Source organism: Oncorhynchus mykiss, chromosome 6 (genome assembly GCF_013265735.2).
Source record: "Oncorhynchus mykiss isolate Arlee chromosome 6, USDA_OmykA_1.1, whole genome shotgun sequence".
Taxonomy (NCBI): Eukaryota; Metazoa; Chordata; class Actinopteri; order Salmoniformes; family Salmonidae; genus Oncorhynchus; species Oncorhynchus mykiss.
In genome coordinates this window covers 542,501-567,708 of record NC_048570.1, presented here as the reverse complement: position 1 = coordinate 567,708, position 25,208 = coordinate 542,501, and the positions used below count along the sequence as shown (strand labels likewise).

General features: G+C 45.6%; 5 protein-coding genes and 3 long non-coding RNA genes across 10 annotated transcripts in view; 3 read left to right on the top strand and 5 right to left on the bottom strand.

The window, feature by feature from the left end:
• The window catches only part of tars1 (threonyl-tRNA synthetase 1), a 38,243-nt gene extending 34,811 nt beyond the window's left edge, over window positions 1-3,432 (bottom strand). The window contains exons 1-3 of the mRNA XM_036979181.1: window positions 3,246-3,432; window positions 1,996-2,067; window positions 1,370-1,560 (exon numbers count right to left, since the gene is read on the bottom strand). Of these exons, the coding sequence (XP_036835076.1) occupies window positions 1,370-1,560; window positions 1,996-2,067; window positions 3,246-3,305 (323 nt within the window). The 5' untranslated portion in view covers window positions 3,306-3,432. The remainder of the gene's footprint in view (window positions 1-1,369; window positions 1,561-1,995; window positions 2,068-3,245) is intronic.
• A 4,018-nt stretch (window positions 3,433-7,450) lies between these two features.
• LOC118964803 lies at window positions 7,451-11,194 on the top strand. Its single transcript, XM_036979180.1, has 2 exons — window positions 7,451-10,313; window positions 10,353-11,194. The coding sequence occupies exons 1-2, from the start codon at window positions 8,247-8,249 to the stop codon at window positions 10,572-10,574; spliced, it is 2,289 nt and encodes a 762-aa protein (XP_036835075.1). The 5' UTR covers window positions 7,451-8,246; the 3' UTR covers window positions 10,575-11,194.
• Window positions 11,195-11,815: 621 nt separating this feature from the next.
• On the bottom strand, window positions 11,816-12,545 carry LOC118964804. The gene is made up of 2 exons (XR_005051981.1): window positions 12,220-12,545; window positions 11,816-12,181 (listed from the first exon to the last, which is right to left on the bottom strand). It is a non-coding gene; the product is annotated as an uncharacterized LOC118964804 (long non-coding RNA).
• A 909-nt stretch (window positions 12,546-13,454) lies between these two features.
• LOC110525134 lies at window positions 13,455-15,928 on the bottom strand. Its single transcript, XM_021605078.2, has 5 exons — window positions 15,741-15,928; window positions 14,783-14,906; window positions 14,584-14,660; window positions 14,319-14,346; window positions 13,455-14,034 (listed from the first exon to the last, which is right to left on the bottom strand). The coding sequence occupies exons 1-5, from the start codon at window positions 15,902-15,904 to the stop codon at window positions 14,002-14,004; spliced, it is 426 nt and encodes a 141-aa protein (XP_021460753.2). The 5' UTR covers window positions 15,905-15,928; the 3' UTR covers window positions 13,455-14,001.
• A 57-nt stretch (window positions 15,929-15,985) lies between these two features.
• Window positions 15,986-17,455, top strand: LOC118964790 (basic salivary proline-rich protein 2-like). The gene has a single exon (XM_036979157.1). The coding sequence runs from the start codon at window positions 15,986-15,988 to the stop codon at window positions 17,453-17,455; it is 1,470 nt and encodes a 489-aa protein (XP_036835052.1).
• Window positions 17,456-17,809: 354 nt separating this feature from the next.
• Window positions 17,810-25,208, bottom strand: part of LOC110525138 (protein RUFY3) — a 107,184-nt gene continuing 99,785 nt past the window's right edge. For both annotated transcript variants that reach the window (XM_036979178.1, XM_036979179.1), the window contains exon 11: window positions 17,810-21,456. In XM_036979178.1, coding sequence (XP_036835073.1) covers window positions 21,384-21,456 — 73 coding nt within the window. In that variant the 3' untranslated portion in view covers window positions 17,810-21,383. The remainder of the gene's footprint in view (window positions 21,457-25,208) is intronic.
• On the top strand, window positions 21,720-22,162 carry LOC118964802. The gene is made up of 3 exons (XR_005051980.1): window positions 21,720-21,782; window positions 21,929-22,090; window positions 22,124-22,162. It is a non-coding gene; the product is annotated as an uncharacterized LOC118964802 (long non-coding RNA).
• On the bottom strand, window positions 22,005-24,605 carry LOC118964801. Of its 2 annotated transcripts, none has more exons than XR_005051978.1 (3): window positions 24,542-24,605; window positions 22,135-24,251; window positions 22,005-22,101 (listed from the first exon to the last, which is right to left on the bottom strand). It is a non-coding gene; the product is annotated as an uncharacterized LOC118964801 (long non-coding RNA). The 2 variants fall into 2 exon arrangements; XR_005051979.1 differs by lacking the exon at window positions 24,542-24,605 and having other exon boundaries at window positions 22,135-24,127; window positions 24,168-24,287.

Genomic DNA, 25,208 nt, shown 5'->3' with positions numbered 1-25,208 from the left:
GCTCATCTCTCACTCCAGTGTTAATCTGCTAAATTGTAATCACTTTGCTACTATTTATTGCCTTACCTCACTCCAATTGCACACACTGTATATAGATATTTTATTGTGTTATTGACTTATTCCATGTGTAACTCTGTTTTTGTTTCTGTTGCACTGCTTTGCTTTAACTTGGCCAGGTCTCAGTTGTAAATGAGAACTTGTTTTCAACTAGCCTACCTGGTTAAATAAAGGTGAAATTTAAAAAAAATACACAATTGGAAATAGGCACGCCACATTTAAAAGGTTGCAGACCCTGGGTGTAGCCCGTTACCGGCAACTTCAGGAGCTTAACAGAATCGGCGAAGGCCAGCAGGTGAAAGATTATTTCATCAAACAGTGTGCTTAAAGCATTAAACAAGCTCAGTGCATATAGCCGATTTTATTAAAAGACATTCATTCATTAAAATGTTTTAGCAGGATGTTCCAAATACCTGTATTGCAAGAATCAAGTTGATTTTTTTTGTTCTCGTCACCTTGGCTCCTCCTGCCACCCACAGACAGACCCCCAAGCCCCTCCTCCTGCCACCCACAGACAGACCCCGAAGCCCCTCCTCCTGCCACTCACAGACAGACCCCCAAGCCCCTCCTCCTGCCACTCACAGACAGACCCCCAAGCCCCTCCTCCTGCCACTCACAGACAGACCCCCAAGCCCCTCCTCCTGCCACTTACAGACAGACCCCCAAGCCCCTCCTCCTGCCACCCACACACAGACCCCCAAGCCCCTCCTCCTGCCACTCACAGACAGACCCCCAAGCCCCTCCTCCTGCCACTCACAGACAGACCCCCAAGCCCCTCCTCCTGCCACCCACAGACAGACCCCCAAGCCCCTCCTCCTGCCACCCACAGACAGACCCCCAAGCCCCTCCTCCTGCCACTCACAGACAGACCCCCAAGCCCCTCCTCCTGCCACTCACAGACAGACCCCAGTTGAGGTTTGAACCAACAGAATCAGTGGATGTGCATGGATCTGGTTAAATTTGTAGCAAAAAAGGGCATTTTGATATTGACTTGAAAACAGATCAATGATTGCAAAAGTACAGGTAAAATATTTTCATAAAATAATTACATTATTTATGGTCTTATGGTTGTGGAAGGCTTATATTTATACTAGGTATGAATACAAGCGCTCCATTCATTGGATTATTTGTGACAATTTGAAACGCAATGTATTGATCTTTAAATTGTGCAACAAAATGTATTTAGAGAACTTTTCAAAAATCGAGATGTATCAAAAACAGCCCATAGGTTTGTAAAAAAACAATATATAATTTTTAGGCCACATAGCCCTGCCCTATGGTAGGGTTAAGGTAGGTAAGGGGACTGTCTTACCTGATGCCAGCAGCCACCTGGTAGGGTGTGGTCTTCCAGGACTCAGCCTCCACCACCTTCCCATCTGGCAGAGTCACCTTGATGGATTTACTGTCCTTCTCTGCCCTCTCTGCCATCAGAGCATCATGCTCCTCCTTCAGTTTAGTGTACAGGGACAGACGCTCCTCCATGTACCCGGGAGGAGGGGACAGCTAGAGGGGGAAGAATGAAGAGAGTGAGTCTGGTGAACAGAGAGAGATGCTCCGCTATCCACAGGAGAGGAGGGAACAGATAGAGGGGGAGAGTGAGAATGGACAGGGGGGGTGGTGAGAGAGTGTAAGTAGTGAACAGACAGCTAGAGGGGAAAGGAGAGAGGTGAGAGAGTAAGTAGTGAACAGACAGCTAGCTAGATAGATGGGAAAGGGGAGAGGTGAGAGAGCTAAGTAGTGAACAGACAGCTAGATGGGAAAGGAGAGAGAGGTGAGAGAGTGTAAGTAGTGAACAGACAGCTAGAGGGGAAAGGAGAGTAGTCTTCAGCTGTGTGTACCAAGACAGCCCCTCAATCTACTGTGGAGGGGACCACTAGAGGGAGAAGAGACTGACAGAAAGAGATTGAGACAGTGACTGCCATCTACTCCGCCACTTACCTCCGTCTTCCCACCAGCGTCTCCCGCTGCAGCCTTCTTCTTCTTCTTCTCTCCATCTTTGGCTCCTCCTCCCTGAACAGAAGTCAGATAATGGGTGTGGTTAGCTCATTAATAAAACATTGACCATAACTGCATTAGTCATAACTAACCATTTTTATTTCACCTTTATTTAACCGGGTAGGCCAGTTGAGAATACGTTCTCATTTACAACTGCGACCTGGCCAAGATAAAGCAAAGCAGTGCGACACAAAGAGTTACATTACATTTAACTACATTATCTAGGCCACACAGAGCAGCCAAACCTGCTGTGCAAACAAGATCGAGACTGTTGTTGACACGACTAGTTAGGATGACGAACACAGCGCTCAAACTGTAGGCGGCATTCTACCAAAGGTACGTTCATTATGAACGAGGCTTTGAGGAATCGAACTCCGACTACAACGATTAGGCAAAGGTCAATACTCAAACATTTAAAATATGAAATGTACACGTTGCACATGTGTTTGTCCTTTGTAGTTGCGTATATTTCCTTGCATAAATCTCTAGTTTTTCAATAACCGTTAATCAAATATAACCACCGCCCGGTTTGCTCATTGCGGTTGCTCCAAAACGGCAACTGAGCGCATGTACTCATTTAATTCAACAAGGCAAGTCGGTAGTGGTATTTGATCAACGTTTATTGAATAACTGTTTCAGCAAACAAAAAGGCACGAAACTAGAGGACAAACATAGATACAAGGTGGGCATTTCGTGATTATAATATATATTAAGTATTGATGTAGTAGGAGCTGGAGACCACAATGCCGGGTCTCGGCTCCACGCCGTTAGTGAAGTTCATCAGAAACTTATTTCACCAAGACGCCTTCGTCCAACAACGTAGCTATGTGTAACAGAAATGAGTCCTGATCAAGGAATAAACATAGAACAAATGGCATATAGGGCATCAATACAGAATACGATACAATAGTCGAAAAATACTATTCACACGGGAGACAGATGCTACTGTAATTAATGCTACAATCAAAAGCCTATAGCTAGCTAATTCGAAGAGAGTATTAAATAGTTAACGAATGTTTAAGATAAAGAATATTCTTTGAAAAGCCGTGATTATATATTGAGGAGTAAAGCCCTTGCTTTACTCATACATATGATAGCAAGCTAACAGTTAGCTATCTAGTTAGCTTAGTTTCAGGTCAACAATGCTGACAGCTGCATGCGTGATGGTATACAACAGGACTTAGCCACGCTACCTTTTTCCCGTCGTCAACTTTCAACTCCTTCATTTGCTCCGCCATGCTCTTTTCCGCCATTATACGAATACTATACCCGTAAATATATTGTTTCAATGGTGTTAAGTGAATCAGTTCAGCCAGCTCACCGGCAAGATCGTGTCCCGGATATTGCGTCAATAACTGATGCAATCCTTGCTGATTTGATTGACAGCAGCGTTGAGCCAATTATGTCTCGCGTCGTGGGTTTGTGAGCCACACATTCATACACCCCGCCTATTTCTACCATTTCGCTTCTCTAAAATCTATTTCTTAACCTAACCACACTGCTAACATTATGCCTAGACCGAACCTGTAATGAAGACCAAAAAACACATGTATTCTTGAATTTTTACCATAAATTCAATTTGACTTTGTAGCTGTGGTAACTAATGGAAACAATTTGTGGTTGCAATATTATGCTGTGGTGGGGAGAATTTAAAAAATAATCCGTATAACATGATTCACAAATTTCAGAAGAAATTTGAATGCCGTCCCTAGGAGGGGTGTGTCACTGGCATGGTCTTCCTGTCTGGGTTGGTGCCCCCCCTCCTCCCCCCTAGATTGTGCCTTGGTGGAGATCTTTGTGGGCTATACTCGGCCTTGTCTCAGGATGGTAAATGGTTAGTTGAAGAGGCAGGCTAAAGTTAAATCTAGACTTGGTTTCCTCTATCACAATCGCTCCTCTTTCACCCCAGCTGACAAACTAACCCTGATACAGATGACCATCCTACCCATGCTAGATTACGGAGACGTAATTTATAGATCGGCAGGTAAGGATGCTCTCAAGCGGCTAGATGGTCTTTACCATTCGCCACCAATGTTCCTTATAGGACACATCACTGCACTCTATACTCCTCTGTAAACTGGTCATCTCTGTATACCCGTCGCAAGACCCACTGGTTGATGCTTATTGATAAAACCCTCTTAGGCCTCACTCCCCCCATCTGAGATAGCTACTGCAGCCCTCATCCTCCACATACAACACCCGTTCTGCCAGTCACATTCTGTTAAAGGTCCCCAAAGCACACACATCCCTGGGTCGCTCCTCTTTTCAGTTTGCTGCAGCTAGCGACTAGAACGAGCTGCAACAAACACTCAAACTGGACAGTTTTATCTCAATCTCCTCATTCAAAGCCTCAATCATGGACAATCTTACTGACAGTTGTGGCTGCTTTGCGTGATTGCTCTACCTTCTTGCCCTTTGTGCTGTTGTCTGTGCCCAATAATGTGTGTACCCTGTTGTGTGCCGCTACCATGTGTTGCTGCCATGCTGTGTTGTTATGTGTTGCTGCTGTGCTATGTTGTTGTCTTAGGTCTCTCTTTATGTAGTGTTGTGTTGTCTCTCGTTGTGATGTGTGTTTCGTCCTATATTATTTTATCCCAGATATTTCATAGTCTTCTATTGTTTCCAGTACATGTCTTATATTGGAGATAATATATCGTCCCGGGGAACGTTCTCTGGCGACAGTCCCCGGTCCGTCCCCGGTCCGAAGCCTCCAGCAACGGTCTCCGGTCTGCTTCTACAAAGGCGGAGGGATCAGCGTAAAGAGGGGGGGCTGCGTCCAGAACCGGATAGATGCCCACCCAGACCCTCCCCTATAGGTTCAGGTTTGCGGGGGGGGGGAATTATAACTTTGCAATCTGAATATTTTCCTTAGTGCCCCGACTTCCTAGTTAATTACAGTTACATGATTGATCAGTTTAATCGCATTATACTAAGTACAGAGAATCTTTGATAAAACTAAGTCTTCAATTGAATGATAGTAAAGGTACAACACCGTGTCCCCTCGTATCGTCACCATTCCTCTTGCGCCATCTCCACCTGCTTCCATGGCAGGGTCTAGTCCCCTGCCATTACCTCCTCCCAGGTCCAGGATGTCCTCCACTCCTCTTTCTCCCGAGCCCAGGATGTCCGCTCCTCTTGAACATGCTACTTAGTCCTTTCGTGGTGGGATCTTCTGTCACGTTCGTTATAAGGATCGGACCAAGGCACAGCGTGGTATGCGTACATTCTTATTTATTAAAGAATGAACACTGAACAAACTAACAAAACGAACCGTGAAGCTATACAAACGAGTGCTGACAGGCAACTACACATAGACAAGATCCCACAAACACCAAAGGGAAATGGCTACTTAAATATGATCCCCAATCAGAGACAACGATAAACAGCTGTCTCTGATTGGGAACCATATCAGGCCAACATAGATATACATAACCCCCTAGACCTACAACAACCCTAGACATACAAAAACCCTAGACAATACAAAAACTAGCGTACCCACCCTAGTCACAGCCTGACCTAACCAAAATATAAAGAAAACAGAGATATCTCAGGTCAGAGCGTGACACTGCCCTTCCAAGCCACAGGAGACATCATTCAGGTACTATTATCATGGTTTCCACCACCGTGCTGTCTCAGAGTGAGACCGTGCAACTAGCGTCAGAGAACTTTGAACAAATGATGACTTTCTGTAACATCCACACTCAAGATCCAGGCTGTATCACAACCGGCTGTGATTGGGAGTCCCATAGGGCCGCGCACAATTGGCCCAGCGTCGTCCGGCTTTGGCTGTCATTGTAAATAAGAATTTGTTCTTAACTGACTTGAGTAGTTAAATATATATAATTAAATGTAAAAAAAGAAAAAGATTCAGAACTTTGAGAGCCTTCTGTCACTTCTTCTGTCCTCTAGCGCTGTCTAGGATTCATAGCCTTCTGTCACTTCTTCTGTCCTCTAGGGCTGTCTAGGATTCATAGTGTTCTGTCACTTCTTCTGTCCTCTAGGGCTGTCTAGGATTCAGTGTTCTGTCACTTCTTCTGTCCTCTAGGGCTGTCTAGGATTCATAGTGTTCTGTCACTTCTTCTTTCCTCTAGGGCTGTCGAGGATTCTGGTAGAGTTCAGGCCAGACTGGAGGGCCAGCGGAGAGGCTGATGTTGTTTTCTTCACATCACACCAAGACGCTGTCTCAGCCATAATCAGGGACAAGGCATACATGTCTGTCCATATCAACTCAGCAAGAAAAGAAACGTCCTCTCACTGTCAATTGCATTTATTTTCAGCAAATTTAACGTGCAAATATTTGTATGAACATAAGAGATTCAACAACTGAGACATAAACTGAACAAGTTCCACAGACATGTGACTAACAGAAATGGAATAATGTGTCCCTGAACAAAGGGGGGGGCCTGCAGGAAGGGTACCACATGAGGGAGGAGGATGTCTTCCCTGTAACGCACAGTGTTGAGATTGCCTGCAATGACAACAAGCTCAGTCCGATGATGCTGTGACATAGCGCCCCAGACCATGACGGACCCTCCACCTCCACCTCCTCCAAATCAATCCTGCTCCAGAGTACAGGCCTCAGTGTAACGCTCATTCCGTCGACGATAAACGCGAATCCGACCATTACCCCTGGTGAGAAAAAAACGTGACTCGTGAGTGAAGAGCACTTTCTGCCAGTCCTGTCTGGTCCAGCGACGTTGTTGCCGGTGATGTCTGGTGAGGACCTGCCTTTACAACAGGCCTAGCCCTCAGTCAAGCCTCTCTCAGCCTATTGAGGACAGTCTGAGCACTGATGGAGGGATTGTGCATTCCTGGTGTAACTCGGGCAGTTGTTGCGGAGTACGAACATTGCAATTTATTGCCCTGGCCACATCTGCAGTCCTCATGCCTCCTTGCAGCATGCCTAAGACACGTTCACGCAGATGAGCAGGGACCCTGGACATCTTTCTTTTGGTGTTTTTCAGTCAGTAGAAATGCCTCTTTAGTGCTAAGTTTTCATAACTGTGACCTTAATTGCCTACCGTCTGTAAGCTGTCAGCATCTTAACAACCGTTCCACAGGTGCATGTTTATTAATTGTTTATGTTCATTGAACAAGCATGGGAAACAGTGTTTAAACCCTTTAGAATGAAGATCTGTGAAGTTATTTGGATTTTTACGAATTATCTTGGAAAGACAGTGTCCTGAAAAGGGATGTTTCTTTTTTTGCTGAGTTTATATGACTCATTCTCTATACTCTATATATTCCTGTTTACTCCTCGAAGCAGAATGTCACCCTAAACCCGTTTTTGTTTTCTGTGTAGAAGAGAGATGCATTGAGCTGTTCCTGAATTTAGCATCAACAGATGAGGGGAAATTAAGTTTGTAAGGTTGGTCTGAATTTAAAGTTCTAGGTTAGATTATAAGATTAAAAATGAAATATTGTAATATGAAACTGAACTGGGGAATATTGGCTAAATGATTTAGGATCAGAAATGTATTTGGTTATGTTTGTGTCTGCAGGTGATTCCACCTGGAGGGCTGTCCTCTCCAAGGCTGAACGATCGGTATCAGAATGACTAGGAGGGCTGTCCTCGTCAAGGCTGAACGATCGGTATCAGAATGACTAGGAGGGCTGTCCTCTCCAAGGCTGAACGATCAGTATCAGAATGACTAGGGCTGTCGTCGTCAAGGCTGAACGATCGGTATCAGAATGACTAGGAGGGCTGTCCTCTCCAAGGCTGAACGATCGGTATCAGAATGACTAGGAGGGCTGTCCTCTCCAAGGCTGAACGATCGGTATCAGAATGACTAGGAGGGCTGTCCTCGTCAAGGCTGAACGATCGGTATCAGAATGACTAGGAGGGCTGTCCTCTCCAAGGCTGAACGATCGGTATCAGAATGACTAGGAGGGCTGTCCTCGTCAAGGCTGAACGATCGGTATCAGAATGACTAGGAGGGCTGTCCTCTCCAAGGCTGAACGATCGGTATCAGAATGACTAGGAGGGCTGTCCCCTCTAAGGCTGGACGATCGGTATCAGAATGACTAGGACTGGAGTTCTGCTCTCTGTATTAGTGCTCTGTTGTTCTGTGGATGGCGTGGTCCCAACACCATCAATACCTTCCTGCTGAAGCCATTGTTGGTAGCCGTTTTCAATCTACTCCATTACATTGACATTTTAGTGGAGACTCAGGCTCTTGTGCAGGTGGTGTCTGATGTTTTCATACTCTGGTGGAAGATGGGCAGGGACTACTGTCCAACAGCAAGCCATGTGCCATATCACTATGGAACAGGTTTATAATAAGGAGTGGGGCTATGTCACTATGGAACAGGTTTATAATAAGGAGTGGAGCTATGTCACTATGGAACAGGTTTATAATAAGGAGTGGAGCTATGTCACTATGGAACAGGTTTATAATAAAGAGTGGGGCTATGTCACTATGGAACAGGTTTATAATAAGGAGTGGAGCTATGTCACTATGGAACAGGTTTATAATAAGGAGTGGAGCTATGTCACTATGGAACAGGTTTATAATAAGGAGTGTGGCTATGTCACTATGGAACAGGTTTATAATAAGGAGTGGGGCTATGTCACTATGGAACAGGTTTATAATAAGGAGTGGGGCTATGTCACTATGGAACAGGTTTATAATAAAGAGTGGGGCTATGTCACTATGGAACAGGTTTATAATAAGGAGTGTGGCTATGTCACTATGGAACAGGTTTATAATAAGGAGTGTGGCTATGTCACTATGGAACAGGTTTATAATAAGGAGTGGGGCTATGTCACTATGGAACAGGTTTATAATAAAGAGTGGAGCTATGTCACTATGGAACAGGTTTATAATAAGGAGTGGAGCTATGTCACTATGGAACAGGTTTATAATAAGGAGTGGGGCTATGTCACTATGGAACAGGTTTATAATAAAGAGTGGAGCTATGTCACTATGGAACAGGTTTATAATAAGGAGTGGAGCTATGTCACTATGGAACAGGTTTATAATAAGGAGTGTGGCTATGTCACTATGGAACAGGTTTATAATAAGGAGTGGGGCTATGTCACTATGGAACAGGTTTATAATAAGGAGTGGAGCTATGTCACTATGGAACAGGTTTATAATAAGGAGTGGGGCTATGTCACTATGGAACAGGTTTATAATAAGGAGTGGAGCTATGTCACTATGGAACAGGTTTATAATAAGGAGTGGAGCTATGTCACTATGGAACAGGTTTATAATAAGGAGTGGAGCTATGTCACTATGGAACAGGTTTATAATAAGGAGTGTGGCTATGTCACTATGGAACAGGTTTATAATAAGGAGTGGGGCTATGTCACTATGGAACAGGTTTATAATAAGGAGTGGGGCTATGTCACTATGGAACAGGTTTATAATAAAGAGTGGGGCTATGTCACTATGGAACAGGTTTATAATAAGGAGTGTGGCTATGTCACTATGGAACAGGTTTATAATAAGGAGTGGGGCTATGTCACTATGGAACAGGTTTATAATAAAGAGTGGAGCTATGTCACTATGGAACAGGTTTATAATAAGGAGTGTGGCTATGTCACTATGGAACAGGTTTATAATAAGGAGTGGGGCTATGTCACTATGGAACAGGTTTATAATAAGGAGTGGAGCTATGTCACTATGGAACAGGTTTATAATAAGGAGTGGAGCTATGTCACTATGGAACAGGTTTATAATAAGGAGTGGGGCTATGTCACTATGGAACAGGTTTATAATAAGGAGTGGGGCTATGTCACTATGGAACAGGTTTATAATAAGGAGTGGAGCTATGTCACTATGGAACAGGTTTATAATAAGGAGTGGGGCTATGTCACTATGGAACAGGTTTATAATAAGGAGTGTGGCTATGTCACTATGGAACAGGTTTATAATAAGGAGTGTGGCTATGTCACTATGGAACAGGTTTATAATAAGGAGTGGGGCTATGTCACTATGGAACAGGTTTATAATAAGGAGTGGGGCTATGTCACTATGGAACAGGTTTATAATAAGGAGTGGGGCTATGTCACTATGGAACAGGTTTATAATAAAGAGTGGGGCTATGTCACTATGGAACAGGTTTATAATAAGGAGTGGGGCTATGTCACTATGGAACAGGTTTATAATAAAGAGTGGGGCTATGTCACTATGGAACAGGTTTATAATAAGGAGTGGGGCTATGTCACTATGGAACAGGTTTATAATAAAGAGTGGGGCTATGTCACTATGGAACAGGTTTATAATAAGGAGTGGAGCTATGTCACTTTGGAGCAGGTTTATAATAAGGAGTGGAGCTATGTCACTTTGGAGCAGGTAGTGAAATGTTGTAATTGTGTCACCGAGTTGAAAAAGGATCCCAATAGTGGGATGAAGAAGCAAGGTGTAGCGGGTACAGAACAGGAACAGCAAGGTGTAGCGGGTACAGAACAGGAACAACAAGGTGTAGCGGGTACAGAACAGGAACAGCAAGGTGTAGCGGGTACAGAACAGGAACAGCAAGGTGTAGCGGGTACAGAACAGGAACTTCCACCATAAATAGAACCAGGACACATTTAGTAAACTTGATCAAAGTTTATTGTTGAGCGTCTGGTCCAGTGTTTCTTTAAAGTATCAACGAAAATAATAATTAGTATTTTTCATGAAGATAATTATGACGTAGAACCCAACACATGAGGACGTAGAAACCAACGACGTAGAACCCAACACAACGACGTAGGAACCCAACACATGAGGACGTAGAAACCAACGACGTAGAACCCAAAACATAATGTAGAACACAATGACGTAGAACACAACACATGAGGACGTAGAACACATGAGAACGTAGAACCCAGCACACGAGGACGTAGAACACAACGACGTAGAACCCAACACGAGGACGTAGGAACCCAACACAACGACGTAGGAACCCAACACATGAGGACGTAGAACACAACGACGTAGAACCCAACACAACGACGTAGGAACCCAACACATGAGGACGTAGAACCCAACGACGTAGAACCCAACCTGTCTGGCCTTGATCTCTGAGCTGCCAGATCAATAGTAAAAATGTATTGTGGAAGGACCACCAGAGGGCAGGCTGGGCTCACGGATAGTAGCCCAACAAGGCATGGGAGACAAGGTAACCAGAGGGCAGGCTGGGCTCACGGATAGTAGCCCAACAAGGCATGGGAGACAAGGTAACCAGAGGCAATTAAGCACAGCTGACGGTACGAATGACATATTCTCCTTCCCCTATAAGAGAGAGAATGGAACCAGCAGAGAGGGGGGGAAAACTATCTCTGGAAGATGGCCACTGAGAGAGAAGAGCTATCCAGGAAGAACCACTGAGACGGTGACAATCCCATGACTTTTTGTTGTAGTTTAAAGATAATCCTATTGTGTTCCTGTTTCATCTGGAGAAGAAGATGTATGTTTTTCCTTGGAAGATTTTCATTGATTATGATGGAGTGTTTGTGTTGACCCAATGCCCTCAATAGAGAACTGTGTTCAATCCAGAAAACCTACTCCTGACTCGTTTCTTCCACCTTTCTGCTTTAGAGTGACGCCCAATTACTTGGTCCGCTCACAGTATATTCAATGTTGCTTTTTGTTTGACCGCTAGGTTTTATGTCTCATAATGTGGTGCTCATAGAATCTCTGTGGGCCTAGGTCAAATCAAATCAAATGTATTTATATAGCCCTTCAGCTGATATCTCAAAGTGCTGTACAGAAACCCAGCCTAAAACCCCAAACAGCAAGCAATGCAGGTGTAGAAACACGGTCGCTCGGTGTAAAGATTTGTCATTTAACTTTTATTGTGGCATAAACATAACCAGTCATGATGTTTTCACCCAATTGTCAAATAACTACTTCAAAAGGACCCTTTACGAGGCGACCCTCACACGTTCATCCACTTGAGACATATTTCCAGCATCCGAACAGGAGTGAATGGAAAGAAATATGTAACCCAAAACACCCCAAAGTGTTTGGGCCAGAATGTCCTCGTCCGCTGCTGTCCGCGTGCGTCTCGGTCACTCATCTCTGCCGTGGCAAAATGCCTGTTTTCTCCATTGGAAACACAACGCATTTTGGAATGTAGGCTATATCACATGCTTTCAAGTAGACTATATCACCTGTTTCCAAGTAGGCTATATCACCTTTTTCCATGTAGGCTCACATGCATCACATGCATCACATGCTTCCAAGTAGACTATATCACCCATTTCCAAGTAGACTATATCACCCATTTCCAAGTAGACTATATCACCCATTTCCAAGTAGGCTATATCACCCATTTCCAAGTAGACTATATCACCCATTTCCAAGTAGGCTATATCACCCATTTCCAAGTAGACTAAATCACCTGTTTCCAAAGCCATTTCTTCTCCTCTGACGTGGTAATGAGAAATAATGCTGTTATAGCCAACGTTTTTTAATTATAAAAAAAAAATGATTGATGGATTACTGGTATTTCTTTTGCCGGGACGCCGAATAAAAATATACCCTCTCTACCACCCCCCCCCCCCCCCCCCCCCCTCCCTCCTCCTCCAACCCCCCCATACAGATCGGTGTACAGGCTGTGAACGTTTACCTTTCTACCAACCCCCCCCCCCCCCCCCTCCTCGTACAGATCTGGGATCAGTCTGTGAACGTTTACCTTTCTACCAACCCCCCCTCACAGATCTGGGACCAGGCTGTGAACGTTTACCTTTCTACCAATGCCCCCTCCTCTAACCCCCCGTACAGATCTGGGATCAGGCTGTGAACGTTTACCTTTCTACCAACCCCCCCCCCCTCCTCCAACCCCCCGTACAGATCTGGGATCAGGCTGTGAACGTTTACCTTTCTACCACCCCCCCCCCCCCCCCCCCCCCCTCCTCCAACCCCCCGTACAGATCTGGGATCAGGCTGTGAACGTTTACCTTTCTACCAATGCCCCCTCCTCTAACCCCCCGTACAGATCTGGGATCAGGCTGTGAACGTTTACCTTTCTACCAACCCCCCCCCCCTCCTCCAACCCCCCGTACAGATCTGGGATCAGGCTGTGAACGTTTACCTTTCTACCAACCCCCCCCCCCCCCTCCTCCAACCCCCCGTACAGATCTGGGATCAGGCTGTGAAACGTTTACCTTTCTACCACCCCCCCCCCCCCCCCCTCCCCCTCCAACCCCCCCGTACAGATCTGGGATCAGGCTGTGAACGTTTACCTTTCTACCAACCCCCCTCCAACCCCCCCTTACAGATCTGGGACCAGGCTGTGAACGTTTACCTTTCTACCAACCCCCCCCGCACAGATCTGGGACCAGGCTGTGGACGGTTACCTTTCTACCAACCCCGTTTACCTTTCTACCAACCCCCCCCCCCCCCCTCTCCCCATACAGATCGGTGACCAGGCTGTGAACGTTTACATTTCTACCAACCCCGTTTACCTTTCTACCAACCCCCCACCCCCCCCGCACAGATCTGGGACCAGGCTTTGAACGTTTGGTGTCTCTCTCAGGCAGGGCTGGGTGTGTACTGCTGCGTTGGCAGGAGTCACATATATGTTGACGGAGGGGAGGGGCAGCCCATTGGCCAGACAGCTGTCATAGAACACCCTGGCTCTATAGAAGGAGTTAAATCCTTCTGTTTTAAGGCAGAGCTTATTTTCAGTAACCAGTTGAGACATTAGAGGAGCTCAGGGGGAGGATCATGTCAACTAGATTGAGACATGGTCAGTGAAACCCTTCAGTTTGAGGAAGTCATTATGTCAGACATCATGGTCAGTGAAACCCTTCAGTTTGAGGAAGTCATTATGTCAGAGGAAGACAGACATCATGGTCAGTGAAACCCTTCAGTTTGAGGAAGTCATTATGTCAGACATCATGGTCAGTGAAACCCTTCAGTTTGAGGAAGTCATTATGTCAGACATCATGGTCAGTGAAACCCTTCAGTTTGAGGAAGTCATTATGTCAGACATCATGGTCAGTGAAACCCTTCAGTTTGAGGGCTGATCAAGACAAGACTCCTCCTGGAAAAGAGAAGGCAACATCTGATAGTTCGTAAACAGCAATAATGGCAGATCCTATGTAGATGTATTAATCTGAGTATAGATCCTATGTAGATGTATAGATCCTATGTAGATGTATAGATCCTATGTAGATGTATTAATCTGAGTATAGATCCTATGTAGATGTATTAATCTGAGTATAGATGTATAGAGCCTATGTAGATGTATAGATCCTATGTAGATGTATTCATCTGAGTATAGACTAGAACCAAAGTATGAATCAGTTTAAAATAGTTTTAACTTACCTGCTCATCCTCATTTTGTGACATTGACCTTCAAGACGAGAGAGAGATGTTAAACTTTAATTTAGCAAGGCAATGAGAATACACTGATTAAACTTTAATTTAGCAAGGCAATGAGAATACACTGATTAAACTTTAATTTAGCAAGGCAATGAGACTACACTGATTAAACTTTAATTTAGCAAGGCAATGAGACTTTTACACTGATTAAAAGGACTAAACTTTACTCAACCCTGCACAAGTTAAACCTAACTAAACCATTACTTACATGTTGGACCCTGGACCGCTCGTGTCATCTACCACAGCACATAGTTGATGATTCTCCTTCTTCACTGCCTCCAGTTCCTATAACAAACATCATTATTAGTGGGGGGTACTTTGAACATGTTCAGATGAGCTTGAAAATATGATTGTTAAAGATGTTTTTTTAAATTCCCTGTGAAGGAGCTAGGAGCACGGTGCTGTACCTTCCGGATGTCTTCCAGGTCTCTCTGGGGGGCCGAGGTCAACTTCTCCCCAGACACAGGCTCTATATACTGGCTACCTCCACCACTACCCCTCCCTCTCCTCAGCTCCAGCTCCAAACATGACCTGACACCACACACAATAAGAGTTGCTATAGCGATAGCCTGGAGGATACAGACCAGCAGACACAATAAGAGTTGCTATAGCGATAGCCTGGAGGATACAGAACACCACACACACAATAAGAGTTGCTATAGCAATAGCCTGGAGGATACAGAACACCACACACACAATACGAGTTGCTATGGCGATAGCCTGGAGGATACAGAACAGCAGACACAATAAGAGTTGCTATAGCGATAGCCTGGAGGATACAGAACACTACACACACAATAAGAGTTGCTATAGCGATAGCCTGGCGGATACAGAACACCACACACAATAAGAGTTGCTATAGCGACAGCCTGGAGGATACAGACCAGCAGACACAATAAGAGTTGCTATAGCGATAGTCTGGAGGATACAGACCAGCAGACACAATGAGAGTTGCTATAGCGACAGCCTGGAGGATACAGACCAGCAGACACAATAAGAGTTGCTATAGCGATAGTCTGGAGGATACAGACCAGCAGACACAATGAGAGTTGCTATAGCGATAGCCTGGAGGATACAGAACAGCAGACACAATAAGAGTTGCTATGGCGATAGCCTGGAGGATACAGATGAGCAGACACAATAAGAGTAGCTATAGCGACAGCCTGGAGGATACAGAACACCACACACAATAAGAGTTGCTATAGCGACAGCCTGGAGGATACAGACCAGCAGACACAATAAGAGTTGCTATAGCGATAGCCTGGAGGATACAGAACACCGCACACAATAAGAGTTGCTATAGCGACAGCCTGGAGGATACAGAACAGCAGAGTGGGCCAGTCTTGTGTCACCCCCCCTAGTTACCTGTGTTTCCTGAGATGTTCCACCTCCAGCTGTAGAGCGTCTATCTTCTCTCCAAACTCCTGTTTGAACATTCTATTATCCTCCCCTGCCTGGTCCCTCTCTGTCTCCGCCTGACGGGATCTGAACCAGGGGTGGGAGGGGATGAAAACTACAGAAGACGTCATGAACTTAAGATAAAATGAAAAGTAAAGGACAGGGAGAAACCTTTTTTTCAAAAGAAGATAAACAGGGAAAACAAAGCTAGGATGAACATAAAGAGAACAACAGACGCTCCCCTCCAATCACCCGGGAGAACGACAGACGCTCCCCCTCCAATCACCCGGGAGAACGACAGGGGCTCCCCCTCCAATCACCCGGGAGAACGACAGACGCTCCCCCTCCAATCACCCGGGAGAACAACAGGCGCTCCCCTCCAATCACCCGGGAGAACGACAGACGCTCCCCCTCCAATCACCCGGGAGAACGACAGGGGCTCCCCCTCCAATCACCCGGGAGAACGACAGACGCTCCCCCTCCAATCACCCGGGAGTACGACAGGGGCTCCCCTCCAATCACCCGGGAGAACGACAGGCGCTCCCCTCCAATCATCCGGGAGAACGACAGACGCTCCCCCTCCAATCACCCGGGAGAACGACAGACGCTCCCCCTCCAATCACCCGGGAGAACGACAGGCGCTCCCCTCCAATCACCCGGGAGAACGACAGGCGCTCCCCTCCAATCACCCGGGAGAACAACAGGCGCTCCCCTCCAATCACCCGGGAGAACGACAGACGCTCCCCCTCCAATCATCCGGGAGAACGACAGACGCTCCCCCTCCAATCACCCGGGAGAACGACAGACGCTCCCCCTCCAATCACCCGGGAGAACGACAGACGCTCCCCCTTCAATCACCCGGGAGAACGACAGACGCTCCCCCTCCAATCATCCGGGAGAACGACAGACGCTCCCCCTTCAATCACCCGGGAGAACGACAGACGCTCCTCCTCCAATCACCCGGGAGAACGACAGGCGCTCCCCTCCAATCACCCGGGAGAACGACAGGCGCTCCCCTCCAATCACCCGGGAGAACGACAGGCGCTCCCCTCCAATCACCCGGGAGAACGACAGGCGCTTCCCTTCCAATCATCCAGGAGAACGACAGGCGCTCCCCTCCAATCACCCGGGAGAACGACAGGCGCTCCCCTCCAATCACCCGGGAGAACGACAGGCGCTCCCCTCCAATCACCCGGGAGAACGACAGACGCTCCCCCTCCAATCACCCGGGAGAACGACAGACGCTCCCCCTCCAATCATCCGGGAGAACGACAGACGCTCCCCCTTCAATCACCCGGGAGAACGACAGACGCTCCCCCTCCAATCATCCGGGAGAACGACAGACGCTCCCCCTTCAATCACCCGGGAGAACGACAGACGCTCCTCCTCCAATCACCCGGGAGAACGACAGGCGCTCCCCTCCAATCACCCGGGAGAACGACAGGCGCTCCCCTCCAATCACCCGGGAGAACGACAGGCGCTCCCCTCCAATCACCCGGGAGAACGACAGGCGCTTCCCTTCCAATCATCCAGGAGAACGACAGGCGCTCCCCTCCAATCACCCGGGAGAACGACAGGCGCTCCCCTCCAATCACCCGGGAGAACGACAGGCGCTCCCCTCCAATCACCCGGGAGAACGGCAGGCGCTCCCCTCCAATCATCCAGGAGAAGCAGACCAGTAGGAGAAGTTTGATTGGATCGTTTTTATTATGCTAGTATTGACGTCCACAGACACATCATTTAGCCTTGCTGTGCTCTGGGATTGCTTTATCGTCATGCTATCCTGGACTGACCCTTCACATTTTCAGTCAAGGTTATGGTTGATCCAGGACATATTATAGACCCTGACATGATAGATGCGTTTAAGTGTGCTCCGCGCTCCGACTTGTTATTTTAGCCACAGACTGATCTGGGACCAGGCTACTGCTCCATAGGGCACAGACTGATCTGAGACCAGGCCACTGCTCCATTCAGCACAAACTGATCTGAGACCAGGCTACTGCTCCATACAGCACAGACTGATCTGGGACCTGGCCACTGCTCCATACAGCACAGACTGATCTGAGACCAGGCTACTGCTCCATACAGCACAGACTGATCTGAGACCAGGCTACTGCTCCATACAGCACAGACTGATCTGAGACCAGGCCACTGCTCCATACAGCACAGACTGATCTGAGACCAGGCCACTGCTCCATACAGCACAGACTGATCTGAGACCAGGCCACTGCTCCATACAGCACAGACTGATCTGAGACCAGGCCACTGCTCCATACAGCACAGACTGATCTGGGACCAGGCTACTGCTCCATACAGCACAGACTGATCTGGGACCAGGCTACTTCGCCATACAGCACAGACTGATCTGGGACCAGGCTACTGCTCCATACAGCACAGACTGATCTGGGACCAGGCCACTGCTCCATACAGCAGTGAGTGGCCAACAGCATGGTTCCACAGAAAGCTGTATGGAGTCAGACTAGCGAAGGAAGCACAGCTACAAACTGTGTGTGCTGTATGGTCTAGATGTCATGGTACGGTACTTTATACCATGACATTAGGGTTGGGCCTAATGCTGATTGGTTAAAACCGCATTCCAGGCGGTGTCTATTCCACAAGTTACCACCGGTTAAATCTATGACGTTAAAATGCTTATTTACTCTGTTCCATCTGACTGCACCAATCCACTGTCTCATCAGCCCAGCCAGGCAATTTATAAACCCGATCTCCACTGTAAAAAGCATCAAGACATTATCTCCCACTTCTTTTAAACTAGCAATTGGTTTTCAACAGCGGAGATTTAATAAAACTTGCGTTCTATCTCTCTGACATTTGCAATGTCAGTTTCAATATTGAAATTCCATCTCCAGCTGACCCATCGTAATGAAAGTGTAGGGGTCGGGACTCAGCCAGTCCAAGTCATGAATCCGCATAATTCTTATGGATATATACAAACAAATGTTAATATAAAAAAGGGTCAAACGAAGTGCAGCTAGTTCGTCAGTCTTTCCAGCTTCAGTTTGAAGTGATGATGTTCGCTGTGTTTTTTGGCTAGCTCCTTTGAACAACAGTGTCCTGGTGAGTGAGCACATTTCTTTTGCTAATTCTTATGAACGTATCACTAGAAAACTACTTAAACAAGCATGCAAATACAGCTACTTTGCTGTTATCTGGCTGCACTTTTTGATGTGACTAAGTTAGCCGTAGTTGGCTAGCTAGCAAGCAAAGGACAAGAACGTTGCCAGCCAGTATGGCAATAGAACATTGAGAACGAACGACTGTGTTGCATCCATAGATACAGAACGACTGGGTCGCGTCTCTGGTAACCGAACTGATAGAACGAACGACAAGCCAGCTTGGATAGCAACCCTAGATTTGTGTAAAGATGAAACGGTATGAATACATTCATTAAAAATAAAGCTAATGAAAATGTCAATCATTATTTGAATAGGTTGGTAACCTGCTGTATAAAAGTGATAATGCCTGAGAAGCCCGTGTTTAGAGGACATATTGGCACGGTTTGCCTCAACTTCGTCTCGGGCCTAACAACACCCGTGCCAATATGTCCTCCAAACACGGCCTTCTCAGGCATTATCACTTAACGGTGCAGGAGGCCAGCCCTTTATTAATCATGGTGTGAGAAAGAGGGCTACTCAGTGGCTGGTTAAGCACGCATGTCTGTATGGTCTAAGGACAAGCTGTACGTAGCATTGGGCTGGTCTAAGGACCTACGGTATGCCACTGTAGGGGGCGTCTGGGTGTGTTGATGTTCAAGAAATAGCAAATATTTAGAGTTTTCAGAACAGTAACATCTCTCTTACTAAAATGGCAGACATCCCAAACCTCTTATCAGGGAACATTCATTACAGCTGTGGGTCTGATATCTTTATTAGCACAGAAAGATGTAGTACTGTGAGTGGAGTCACCCTGCACTGCTAGTCCGACAGAAAGATAGTCTCTGGTGCCCTCTAGGCTGTCTCAGTACAACAGAAATATAGCCTCTCTCTGGTGCCCTCTAGCCTGTCTCAGTATAACAGAAAGATAGCCCCTCTCTGGTGCCCTCTAGCCTGTCTCAGTACAACAGAAAGATAGCCTCTCTCTGGTGCCCTCTAGCCTGTCTCAGTATAACAGAAAGATAGCCTCTCTCTGGTGCCCTCTAGCCTGTCTCAGTACAACAGAAAGATAGCCCCTCTCTGGTGCCCTCTAGCCTGTCTCAGTACAACAGAAAGATAGCCTCTCTCTGGTGCCCTCTAGCCTGTCTCAGTATAACAGAAAGATAGCCTCTCTCTGGTGCCCTCTAGGCTGTCTCAGTATAACAGAAAGATAGCCTCTCTCTGGTGCCCTCTAGCCTGTCTCAGTATAACAGAAAGATAGTCTCTGGTGCCCTCTAGCCTGTCTCAGTATAACAGAAAGATAGTCTCTGGTGCCCTCTAGGCTGTCTCAGTACAACAGAAAGATAGCCTCTCTCTGGTGCCCTCTAGCCTGTCTCAGTACAACAGAAAGATAGCCTCTCTCTGGTGCCCTCTAGCCTGTCTCAGTATAACAGAAAGATAGTCTCTGGTGCCCTCTAGCCTGTCTCAGTACAACAGAAAGATAGCCTCTCTCTGGTGCCCTCTAGCCTGTCTCAGTATAACAGAAAGATAGCCTCTCTCTGGCGCCCTCTAGCCTGTCTCAGTATAACAGAAAGATAGCCTCTCTCTGGCCCCCTCTAGCCTGTCTCAGTACAACAGAAAGATAGCCTCTCCCTGGTGCCCTCTAGCCTGTCTCAGTATAACAGAAAGATAGTCTCTGGTGCCCTCTAGGCTGTCTCAGTACAACAGAAAGATAGCCTCTCTCTGGTGCCCTCTAGCCTGTCTCAGTACAACAGAAAGATAGTCTCTGGTGCCCTCTAGCCTGTCTCAGTATAACAGAAAGATAGCCTCTCTCTGGTGCCCTCTAGGCTGTCTCAGTACAACAGAAATATAGCCTCTCTCTGGTGCCCTCTAGCCTGTCTCAGTATAACAGAAAGATAGCCTCTCTCTGGTGCCCTCTAGCCTGTCTCAGTACAACAGAAATATAGCCTCTCTCTGGTGCCCTCTAGCCTGTCTCAGTATAACAGAAAGATAGTCTCTGGTGCCCTCTAGGCTGTCTCAGTATAACAGAAAGATAGCCTCTCTCTGGTGCCCTCTAGGCTGTCTCAGTACAACAGAAAGATAGTCTCTGGTGCCCTCTAGGCTGTCTCAGTATAACAGAAAGATAGCCTCTCTCTGGTGCCCTCTAGGCTGTCTCAGTACAACAGAAAGATAGTCTCTGGCGCCCTCTAGCCTGTCTCAGTACAACAGAAAGATAGCCTCTCTCTGGCGCCCTCTAGCCTGTCTCCAGTCCATGCTGCTAATCAAAGTAATGCTGTCAGGAAAACTGTTTAAGGAGAGTTTAGTTTTAGGAAACATAAGATTGTTTAACAGTTAGAAATTAAAAGGTTTAACCGCAACAGATATATCAAAATAAATAACCTAGCTTAGTCATTTCTATACTATGCAAAGGTTGGTTTTATGTTTCGATTGGGAATCAGATTTCTGAAACGATGATGTGGGTGTCATTGTGGGGAGCGAAAGGGAAGAGAGGAGAGTCCTATAGTTGCTTCTGAAGCAGTTTCTCTGCATTGGAACTCAAGCTTCTGGCCTGCTTCACACAGTCTTTCTCACTGAGAAGAAGAGAACCAATAAATGAAAGAAATGGAGAGATAAAAGGAGAGATAAAAGGACAGAAAGAAGAAGAGGAAGACAGTGGTTATTACAGGGAAAGTATCTGGCTGTAACTCCCTGTGAAGAGAACCTGATTAGACAATGAAACACATTGGTGAGGTTAATTAGACAGACTAGACCTGATAAACACACTGGACTGAGGTTAATTAGACAGACTAGACCTGATAAACACACTGGACTGAGGTTAATTAGACAGACTAGACCTGATAAACACATTAGTGAGGTTAATTAGACAGACTAGACCTGATAAACACACTGGACTGAGGTTTATTAGACAGTCTAGACCTGATAAACACACTGGACTGAGGTTGACTAGACCTGATAAACACATTAGTGAGGTTAATTAGACAGACTAGACCTGATAAACACACTGGACTGAGGTTGACTAGACCTGATAAACACATTAGTGAGGTTAATTAGACAGACTAGACCTGATAAACACATTAGTGAGGTTTATTAGACAGACTAGACCTGATAAACACATTAGTGAGGTTAATTAGACAGACTAGACCTGATAAACACACTGGACTGAGGTTAATTAGACAGACTAGACCTGATAAACACATTAGTGAGGTTAATTAGACCTGATAAACACATTGGACTGAGGTTTATTAGACAGACTAGACTAAACACACTGGACTGAGGTTAATTAGACAGACTAGACCAGATAAACACACTGGACTGAGGTTTATTAGACAGACTAGACCTAATAAACACATTAGTGAGGTTTATTAGACAGACTAGACCTGATAAACACACTGGACTGAGGTTTATTAGACAGACTAGACCTGATAAACACACTGGACTGAGGTTAATTAGACAGACTAGACCTGATAAACACACTGGACTGAGGTTAATTAAACAGACTAGACCTGATAAACACACTGGACTGAGGTTTATTAGACAGACTAGACCTGATAAACACACTAGTGAGGTTTATTAGACAGACTAGACCTGATAAACACACTGGACTGAGGTTAATTAGACAGACTAGACCTGATAAACACACTGGACTGAGGTTTATTAGACAGACTAGACCTGATAAACACACTGGACTGAGGTTAATTAGACAGACTAGACCTGATAAACACACTGGACTGAGGTTTATTAGACAGACTAGACCTGATAAACACATTAGTGAGGTTAATTAGACAGACTAGACCTGATAAACACACTGGACTGAGGTTAATTAGACAGACTAGACCTGATAAACACACTGGTCTGAGGTTTATTAGACAGACTAGACCTGATAAACACATTAGTGAGGTTAATTAGACAGACTAGACCTGATAAACACATTAGTGAGGTTAATTAGACAGACTAGACCTGATAAACACACTGGACTGAGGTTTATTAGACAGACTAGACCTGATAAACACATTAGTGAGGTTAATTAGACAGACTAGACCTGATAAACACACTGGACTGAGGTTAATTAGACAGACTAGACCTGATAAACACACTGGACTGAGGTTAATTAGACAGACTAGACCTGATAAACACACTGGTCTGAGGTTAATTAGACAGACTAGACCTGATAAACACACTGGACTGAGGTTTATTAGACAGACTAGACCTGATAAACACATTAGTGAGGTTTATTAGACAGACTAGACCTGATAAACACATTAGTGAGGTTAATTAGACAGACTAGACCAGATAAACACACTGGACTGAGGTTAATTAAACAGACTAGACCTGATAAACACACTGGACTGAGGTTAATTAGACAGACTAGACCTGATAAACACATTAGTGAGGTTAATTAGACAGACTAGACCTGATAAACACATTAGTGAGGTTAATTAGACAGACTAGACCTGATAAACACACTGGACTGAGGTTAATTAGACAGACTAGACCTGATAAACACACTGGACTGAGGTTAATTAGACAGACTAGACCTGATAAACACACTGGACTGAGGTTTATTAGACAGACTAGACCTGATAAACACACTGGACTGAGGTTAATTAGACAGACTAGACCTGATAAACACACTGGACTGAGGTTTATTAGACAGACTAGACCTGATAAACACATTAGTGAGGTTTATTAGACAGACTAGACCTGATAAACACACTGGACTGAGGTTAATTAGACAGACTAGACCTGATAAACACACTGGACTGAGGTTAATTAGACAGACTAGACCTGATAAACACATTAGTGAGGTTAATTAGACAGACTAGACCTGATAAACACACTGGACTGAGGTTTATTAGACAGACTAGACCTGATAAACACACTGGACTGAGGTTAATTAGACAGACTAGACCTGATAAACACACTGGACTGAGGTTAATTAGACAGACTAGACCTGATAAACACATTAGTGAGGTTAATTAGACAGACTAGACCTGATAAACACACTGGACTGAGGTTTATTAGACAGACTAGACCTGATAAACACACTGGACTGAGGTTTATTAGACAGACTAGACCTGATAAACACACTGGACTGAGGTTAATTAGACAGACTAGACCTGATAAACACACTGGACTGAGGTTTATTAGACAGACTAGACCTGATAAACACATTAGTGAGGTTAATTAGACAGACTAGACCTGATAAACACACTGGACTGAGGTTTATTAGACAGACTAGACCTGATAAACACATTAGTGAGGTTAATTAGACAGACTAGACCTGATAAACACACTGGACTGAGGTTAATTAGACAGACTAGACCTGATAAACACACTGGACTGAGGTTTATTAGACAGACTAGACCTGATAAACACACTGGACTGAGGTTTATTAGACAGACTAGACCTGATAAACACATTAGTGAGGTTTATTAGACAGACTAGACCTGATAAACACACTGGACTGAGGTTTATTAGACAGACTAGACCTGATAAACACACTGGACTGAGGTTTATTAGACAGACTAGACCTGATAAACACATTAGTGAGGTTTATTAGACAGACTAGACCTGATAAACACACTGGTCTGAGGTTTATTAGACAGACTAGACCTGATAAACACACTGGACTGAGGTTAATTAGACAGACTAGACCTGATAAACACATTAGTGAGGTTTATTAGACAGACTAGACCTGATAAACACACTGGACTGAGGTTTATTAGACAGACTAGACCTGATAAACACACTGGACTGAGGTTTATTAGACAGACTAGACCTGATAAACACACTGGACTGAGGTTAATTAGACAGACTAGACCTGATAAACACATTAGTGAGGTTTATTAGACAGACTAGACCTGATAAACACACTGGTCTGAGGTTTATTAGACAGACTAGACCTGATAAACACACTGGACTGAGGCTGTCAAGAGCTTTGTTTCAGTGGGATCTAAAACAGAACACAGCCAGAAAGCCTCATTCACTCAGGGCCTGTTTCTGGGACTCAGAAAGCCTCATTCACTCAGGGCCGGTTTCTGGGACTCAGAAAGCCTCATTCACTCAGGGCCGGTTTCTGGGACTCAGAAAGCCTCATTCACTCAGGGCCGGTTTCTGGGACTCAGAAAGCCTCATTCACTCAGGGCCGGTTTCTGGGACTCAGAAAGCCTCATTCACTCAGGGCCGGTTTCTGGGACTCAGAAAGCCTCATTCACTCAGGGCCGGTTTCTGGGACTCAGATAAAGACTGACAAAAAAGCATAAAAAGTAGATGAAGAATCCCAATGACAGAGCTACTTTAAGTCCTGGAAAGCAGTTCTGAA